The following is an 8656-nucleotide window of genomic DNA, read 5'->3' on the forward strand; positions in this document are numbered from 1 at the left end:
TGAAAACAACAAAGAAGGTGCCTTTGGCTTCTAACAGGAGTGTCTCTGAATTCCTCAAGGAATTCCAGGCCTAGGGTTGATCCAGCTGGCAGGAGGTATCGATCTCCACTTGAATTCACTGAATAAATAATGGTTGCCATAGTTATTGAGCAGTCACAACTGGTTGGGGAGCAGGGAGAACTCGGAGGCACCTTCTGTGAGTTTGGCCATGAGAAAGTCTGGTTACAAGATTCCGTTATCAACCCCCTCCCGAAATCCAGCCAGCACGTTGCTCAGTTTCTTTATCCTGACAATGAATATGGGATCTTGAATATAATACAAGACATGGAGCACTGAAAGGAAGGGAATGCTTAAATCAGTGGATTGGTATTTTATTCTGAGAAAAGCATCTCTCCCTGGGTTATGAACCTAGTTTGATATGTCTCAGTATTAATAGAATTTACTAGAATTTACAATCCACAAGATGACTGCTGGATCATGTTACAGCCACTGGGCGTCTTCACAAAGGACCAAATCCCAGTTTTTTCTATGTTAACATTGTTTGTTTATTATACAAATAGCATTAACCTGGAAATTGTAAAAGATAGGAAGAGAGTTATCTGACAATCTCATAAATATTTTCACTTTTCCATTTCCTTTCATCCTTCTCTATGTGCAGAAATAATTTTTGCATAGATGTAATCACAGCTTAGATACTATTTTACATTCTATTCTTTATTTAATGTGATATTATGTATTTTTCCATGTTGCTTCATAGCTTTCGCATTTATCCTCTTTAATGTCGACAGAATCTGCTATTGTATGCATGTACCAGTTTTTACTTAACAGCTCTCCTGTTCTTCCCTCCTTTATCCTTTTTGTAGTAGATAATACTACCCTACATGTCTTCATGCATACAGTTCATTCTTCTCTTGAATTTTTTCTTCAGATAAATTCCTAAGAGTGGGATTACTTGGTCAGGGGCTATGAACATTTTATATCTCTTGCAATTTACTGCCAAATTTGCAGTCTGCTTTTCTGCTTTTGGGGGGAAAATAAAACTTTAGGCAGCACACCATTGCAGGCAGGATTTCTCTTAAAGTTCACTCTTCGGTTCTTCTTCGGAGACTGAAACAAGCAACTATCCAGACATTTTAGTAAAGATAAACCCTAGAGGACAGGTTTGCACATGGGCTGATTAGCTGATAGTTTCCTGGGGAAAGCAAAATCGTGCGCTGCAAAGCTTGGGAGTTAGGGGGCTTTTCCCTTTTGTTGGAGCTTTCCAGTTGCCATTCATTTGCCGTGTGTCGGGCGCTGTCTTAGGTGCTGACTGTACCATGCATGTAGCGCTCTTCGGTTGGCAGAATGCTTCCATGTAGCATCATCTTAACTGAGCCTCACCATAACCCACGGAGGTGGGTTTTATTATAATCGCACTTTTTCTTTTCATTTATTGTGTAATATTTAAGATGCACAGAAAGGAGTGAAGAAGAATGCAATGAAGACTTGTGTTTCTACCACCCCGTAGTCCCCATTTTCCTCGGAGGACATTGAGCCTTAGAGAGATTAGGTTACATGGCTAGTAAGTGACAGAACCACAACTGGAAGCTGGGTCTGTGTGACTGAAAGTTCAGTGCCCTCTTCTTTACAAGATGCTGCATTGAGATGGGATGCCTGCAAGTTACAATCCACTGAGATGCTGCGGACGGTTTTCGTGGTTGGGACTTTAATATAATTATAACACATCAAAGCTAGAAAGGCCCTTAGAGGTTATTAAATCCAACCTCCTCCTTTTAAGATGGGCCCTAGAAAGGGAGCGACTCCTCCAAGTCATATACAACTAGCCAAGGAAGAATGTAGATCTCCTGTTCCCTGGGCCTCCTTTTATTTAGGGAAAGAGAAGAAAGAAAATGTCTGGATAGTTGCTTTGTTTTTCTGATGACTTTTGCTTTAAGGAAATAACTTTTCCAGCAAAAATATTCCCAACTAAAAAAATTAATGTGGGAAAAATTAGAAACTAATATTGGATTTCCCATTGGATGGATGTCTTCCATCTGTCAAGAATTACTATTTTACATGTAAATATGCTGAGAGATGAAAACTTTGAGATAACTGGGGCCAAGCTCTTCCCTCAGGAAAGAAACTCTGATATCTCCATGCTAAGAGAGAGCAAAGTGATTTATACTAGATGTCAGGCTCCTTTCTCATTACAGGAAGATGCCACATCACTCTGAAGGAAGAGGACAGAATCAGCCTCAGAAGCCTGGGTTCAAATCCCAGCTTTTAACAGCTGTGTGACTTTGGGAAAATCACTTAACCTTATACATAAAATAAGAAATCATAGTATTTAACCAGGGGATCATTTTATGTGTTGTTTTATAAAATATAAGATACTGGTGTTGATGTCTCGGTACATCATAATGTCCCTGCACCGCCTCCTTCTTGGCTTCCTCCCTTCTCTGTGACTGTTCCATCTCCACAGCAGAAGGACATGTGAATTTTGTACAGGGTCCCTGGTGTAGGTCAATAGGTGTTTCAAGGGGGTAAAAAAACAAGGAAAAGAAAAGCTGGATTCTTCACAATGCTGGTTAGCATGAAAACACAGGAGTGCGCTTTGTATTGGGTCTTGCAGGGCAGCCCTTGCATTAGCAAATGGAACTTACAGCCTCTCCCAAGAAGTGAGTCTGTCAAGATGGAAACATTAATTCATTTGCCCGGTTGTGTTTTTGTGTCATTCTGAAAAGGAGTTGCTTCCTGACAGGGCTTTTGTAAGACCTCCATAGGGTGACATGGGCCAAATAATAACCATCCTGTCGTCATCCATTCAGAGTGGCTATGGGCCAGGAGCTGTGTGCTTATCTGCCTTACTCACCAAAGTTGGTCCTCCCAGAAACCTTGAATTGGGTACAATAATTATTTTCATTTTATAAGGAAATTGGGGCTCAGAAGTGAAAAGACTTACTCAGGGGCACACGGTGAGTAAGTGACAGACTAGGATTCAAACCCTGGTGCTATTTAATACCAAAGGCCATCAACTACTACTAAGAGGGAGGACACTTTGATTGTAAAACGCCATCTCAACCGACAGAACAGGACACAGGCCTCCATTAGGGATTCGAAATTTCTTAAGATGTAACTGCCTCCTAAACTTGCCCTTTTCTATCCCTCCACAGAACGACATGGGTTAAAAGAACCAAAGAGAGTGGAGGAGCTATGCAACAAGATCACAAGCAGCTTAAAAGACCACCAGAGCAAGGGGCAGGCTTTGGAGCCCACGGAGCCCAAGGTCCTGCGCGCCCTGGTAGAACTGCGGAAGATCTGCACCCTGGGCCTCCAGCGCATCTTCTACCTGAAGCTGGAAGACTTGGTGTCTCCACCTTCCATCATCGACAAGCTCTTCCTGGACACCCTGCCTTTCTGAGCAGGAGCAGCCTCATCTGCTAGCACCTGCTTGCTAAGCAACAGAGGGATGGGTCTGGACACCTACCATTTTCTGTCCTTCCTTAAGAGAAAAAGCAGCTCCTGTAGAAAAGAAAGACTTTTTTTTTTTTTCTGGCACTTTTCCTTACAAGCTAAAGCCAGAAAACTTGCAGAGTATTGTGTTGGGGTTGTGTTTTATATTTAGGCTTTGGGGTTGGGGTGGGAGGTGGGTATAGTTCATGAGGGTTTTCTAAGAAATTGCTAACAGAGCACTTTTGGACGATGCTATCCCAGCAGGAAAAAAAAATGGATAATATAACTGTTTGAAAATTCTTTCTGGGGGATACAATTATAGTTGCTTTGTATTTAAAAACAAGAACAGCCAAGGGTTGTTCGCCAGGGTGGGATGGTCTTGAGATGGATCCCTTTAGCATACACTTCCTGTATCAAGGGTACGTATGTGGTGCAAACAAGGCAGAAATTCCCTCTTCTTAATTTCTTTATTCCTTTTTTATTTTAACAAATAGTAAAAGATGGAGGATTACCTATAAATCAGACATAGCAAAATGATAACGGTTGCTCGCGTCCATATACAAGTGCAATTTTTAAAGTGCTGTCTTACTAAGTCTTGTCTATGAACTCTCCTTTATTTTATATGGAAATAAAAAGGAGGCAGTCGTGTTAGCAAATGACACATGCGAATTTTCCCAGCAGAGGCTTTGTCCACCTACCCTGTAGAGCTCTTCCGAGGTATGGTCCATCCAAGATTTTAGGCCTTTCTTGGTAGATCCGGATCCCTGCTTTGACTCCCAGCTGTCCTGAACGGGGCTCAGCTTATAAGATGGATTGCATACCGCTGTTTTAGTTGTGTTCTGTCAATCCAGTGAGAGTTCCCTAAACTTGCTTCAGTTATAGCAACTGCCTAACACATTCGTTCAGAAGCCCCACGAACGTTCAGTGAGTCTCAAGTGTTTGGCCCCCAGAGGAGAACGTGCAAATAAGTAGGAACTGGATCATACAGGGTAAGCACCAGGGATAATAAGTTTTTAAAAATATACATAATTTAATTTTTGTTATTGGTTAAAGAGACAATTTTGGAGAGCAAGCAAGTCTTATTAAAAAAAATAGTATGAATGTGAGTACTAGAAAGGATTAGTGGGCTGCGTTTCAACATTCCGTGTTCGTTCTCCTTTTGTATGTTTATACTGTTAATGCCATATTATTATGAGGTAATTTGTTGCATAGTGTCCTTATTTGTATAAACATTTGTATGCACGTTATATTGTAATAGCTTTGCCTGTATTTATTGCAAGACCACCAGCTCCTGGAAGCTGAGTTACAGAGTACTTAAATGGCGTGTTCACAGTGACTTGGATACACCAATTAGAAATTAAATAAGCAAATATATCTATAAATATAACAGGTTACATATCTATATTTATAATGTGTCTTTTTCTTAACCATTTGTACAATAAATGTTACTTTCCATGCAGTTAGTTTATGGTTCATTTGCAGTGACTTTTAAGGCAGTACTGTTTAGCACTTTGATATTAAAATTTTGCTTATGTTTTGCTAAATTCGAATAATGTTTGAAGATTTTTAGGTCTAAAAGTCTTTATATTATATACTCTGTATCAAATCAAAATATCTTTGGCCATTTTGCTAAGAAACAAACTTTGAATGTCACACTGATGTCACAGTAGTTTTTGTTAGCTTTGAGTCATTTTTGCTTTAGTGTTTTTAAAGGAAAAATAACAAAACTATGCTGTTTATATTGTCATTAAATTATACAATCAAACAAATGCCAAATGAATTGCCTAATTGCTGCAAAGGATAACCCAGATAACAAATCATATATCTTTTTTTTTTCCAAGAGTCGTTCTGATATTCGATCATGTACTATGTTTGTATGAGCTTTTGTGAAAGATTATTATTTTTATATCAAGATAATAGGATGTGGAATGTTAGGATTTGGGAATGTTCGACCTAGAAGGGGCCTGACTGGTCAACTAGTCTATCCTTCTGAAATTCATAGAGGAGAAAACTGGGGCCCAGCAAACGGTAAAGAGTTACCCAAGATCAAACCGCTAGTAACAGGATCAAAACTAGGACCTCGTTCTCCTTTCCATAGTCTTTTATTCAACTTACTGCATCTATAGGAAAACAGGCTTTTAAAAATAACTATTCGTATTTACATTTTACCTGACAACAACCATGAGTAAAGTGGTACTTTGGCATTAATTTTTTGAGCTTATATGCAAACATAATAAACATTATTAAATATCAGGAAAGCTAACATTTCATACAACGTAGCTTCAGACCAAATTCAAATTGAATTTGAATAAATTAGAAATACTGTGCATACATAACCCTTTTGTGCACCATTAGTATTGGAAAGTTAATACTTGTTTTTTTGTCATGTCTGTAAGGAAAAACAACGAAAAGAAAAAACCAGAGCCCTAGAGAAATGCTGTTACTTGTTATTTTTACACCCATCAGATTTAAGGAAAAGACTTTTTAGCCGTGCTATCGATTGTTTGGAAGGAATGAAAGTTTTCAGTTATAGGTCTAGACGCTAGTGCTGAAAATAAAGATTATAGCCAGTGTTCTTCTGTCTTCCATAGTTACGACAACTATGAGAGCCTCCCAAGTCATCTGTCAATTCAACTCTCTTTTTTGGTCTTAATGTTGACACACGAGTTTATGCAGAGTGGATGACCAGACTAGCTCAGAAGAGGACAGCAAGAATTCAAGCAGGTGATTCTTCCTTTGCGGGAGAGCTCTCTTAGTAGGAACATGCCTTCTGCGGGCGGAAATCAGGAATCCACCAGCTGTCAATGGAGAGTGCCTTGCTTTCATTTCAGACAGCAGAGTTTCCCAAAGTTTCTCTGCTCCTCTAACAGCATTGCTCTTTAGTGTGTGTTAACCTGTGGTTTGAAGGAAATGCTCTTGTACATTAACAATGTAAATTTAAATGATTAAATTAAATTACATTTTATCAATGGCTACTGGTGTGTTGAATAGCGTGCTTCCTTGAACAGTATTCTCTGAATCATTTATATAATAGTATTTGCTGTGATCTCTTAAACACATCCCCAAATGGATTTTTTAAAAGGCTTACTAATGCTGAAAAATTAATGGGCATTCTGAATTGGAAATATATTAAACCTCACTGATTGGGAAGAAGGACATTCTGAATTCAATAACCATTTATTGACTATGTCCTGCGGGCAGAGCACTATTGGGTGCTTTGAGGAGATACAAACTCGCAGTATATGAAACTGTTTTTCTTTCAACTGTATATAACTTAAATGGAGCTAACAATTTGTTGCCTAAAAGTATTCTTTAGGGATATGAAGGATTTATTTCTATATCAAGGTGATGGGCTATCAATTGTTTGTGAACCGGAATTTACAAGAATCAAGGGTAGAATTCTCAAAGATGGATCAGTACTCTCTGCCCTTTTTCTGAACAGCCATTACTACTGCATTTCTCAGAAACCCCTCTCTGTGGGCAATGCAAATGCAGCTTTTATTCAACTCTACCCCAAATATCATATATTCTGAATTAGTGCAAATATTTAACATTAGTGCAAATGTTTTTTGTGGGCGTTGATGGCTCAAAACAAGAAACGTAGAGCTCTCATGATTTACTTCATCAGTTCATGCATAAAGTATTTTCTGTGACATTTAAATGCTATGTGGTCTAGGAGCCAAACCCTTCCTCCTGCTTCTCAGCGGTACTTCATTTCCTCAACAATAAAATATGATTAGTAAGAAAGGAACGAGACATATAATGGAGCATCATCTTGCATGTGAATTCAAACATAGGTGCTTATCCAAAAGGGAAAAAAAAAAAGGTTAAGCTCCTTCTCTGGGGACTATAGGGGCAGAAGTCTGGTTTGAATGGGGAGGGAGGCAGGAAGTTCAAGCATATGCCAGCAGGTGAATTTCCATAAGTTAAATGCCCAAAGATAACACAAGAAGCTGATTGTTGACTTTTTTTAAAAATTGTGGTAAAATACACATAAATATAACCATTTTTAAGTGCACAGTTCAGCGATATTAAGTACATTCACATTGTTGTTTAATCAACATCCAGAGCTCTTTTCATCTTGCAAAACTGAAACTCTATGCCCATTAAACAAGAATTCCCCATTCTCCCCTCCTGCAGCCCTGGCAACCACCATTCTGTCTGTCTCTGTGAATCTGACTACTTTAGGAACCTCATATAAGTGGCATCATATAGTATTTGTCCTTTTGTGTCTGGCTTATTTCACTTAGCATAATGTCCTCAAGATTCCTCCATGTTGCAGCATGTGTCAGAATTTCCTTCCTTTTTAAGGCTGAATAATATTCTATTGTATGTATAGACCACATTTTGCTTATCCATCCATGTGTCAACGGTCATGTGGGTTGCTATCTCCTTTTGGCTATTGTGAATAATGTGGCCATGAACATGTACAAATATCTTTTCAAGACCCTGCTTTCAATTCTTCTGGCTACATGTTAACTTTGTGCTTAAGTATGATGTAAGTGCTTTTCAAGGATGATCTTGATTATATGTGATTTTTTGCCGTAGGCACTGATTTCAGACCCTCCCCGTTTCATTCTTCCAGGAGGCACCTGAGGTTGCTCCAAGAGCAAGGCTATTTATAAACCTTTGTTCTAGGGCTAGCCTAAAAACAGAATGAACTGAAATCTAAGAGCCTTAAACAGTCCGTCATCTTAACCAAAGACTTTTCTTTGAAAAGGCCCATATTTTTCCCAATGAGTTGAAAATCCCATCAAGTTTCAAAGAGGGTTTTTGTACTTTCTAGGACCCCTCACCATGAACAAAATTCTTCCTCAGAGTTATCTCTGAGTTGCCCCGTGACAGACATGGACAATTCTTTTTGTTTGTGCATTCTTTATGGCTTGTGTTACAAGCACACTGTCACTCCCATTTTTGTTTTCCTTTGTCTCTGCCTGTTTCTTGGCTCCATCAGTGAGCCCATGGGTCATCGGCCCCTTCGCTGACTACCTGCTGTGATGCTGGCCATCCCCCATGCTGGGCCTCTAAGGGTACTTGATTTGAGAGGAAGAGAAGAGAGACTTAGCATTTATTAAGCATCTACTGTGTGTGCCAGAGACTCTGGTAAATACCTCACACATGATCTCATTTCATGCTTACTACTTCTAAGAAGGTGGTGTTATCTCCAGCCTGAAAATGAGGAAAGAGGCTGAGAGAGGTTAAATACCTTACCTAAGATACTTTA

General features: G+C 39.2%; 1 protein-coding gene across 2 annotated transcripts in view; it reads left to right on the forward strand.

The window, feature by feature from the left end:
* The window catches only part of NR4A3 (nuclear receptor subfamily 4 group A member 3), a 39086-nt gene extending 32689 nt beyond the window's left edge, over nucleotides 1-6397 (forward strand). For both annotated transcript variants that reach the window (XM_046682285.1, XM_046682295.1), the window contains exon 8: nucleotides 3153-6397. In XM_046682285.1, coding sequence (XP_046538241.1) covers nucleotides 3153-3400 — 248 coding nt within the window. In that variant the 3' untranslated portion in view covers nucleotides 3401-6397. The remainder of the gene's footprint in view (nucleotides 1-3152) is intronic.
* Nucleotides 6398-8656: the final 2259 nt, after the last annotated feature.

This window comes from Equus quagga, chromosome 1 (genome assembly GCF_021613505.1).
Source record: "Equus quagga isolate Etosha38 chromosome 1, UCLA_HA_Equagga_1.0, whole genome shotgun sequence".
Classification (NCBI taxonomy): Eukaryota; Metazoa; Chordata; class Mammalia; order Perissodactyla; family Equidae; genus Equus; species Equus quagga.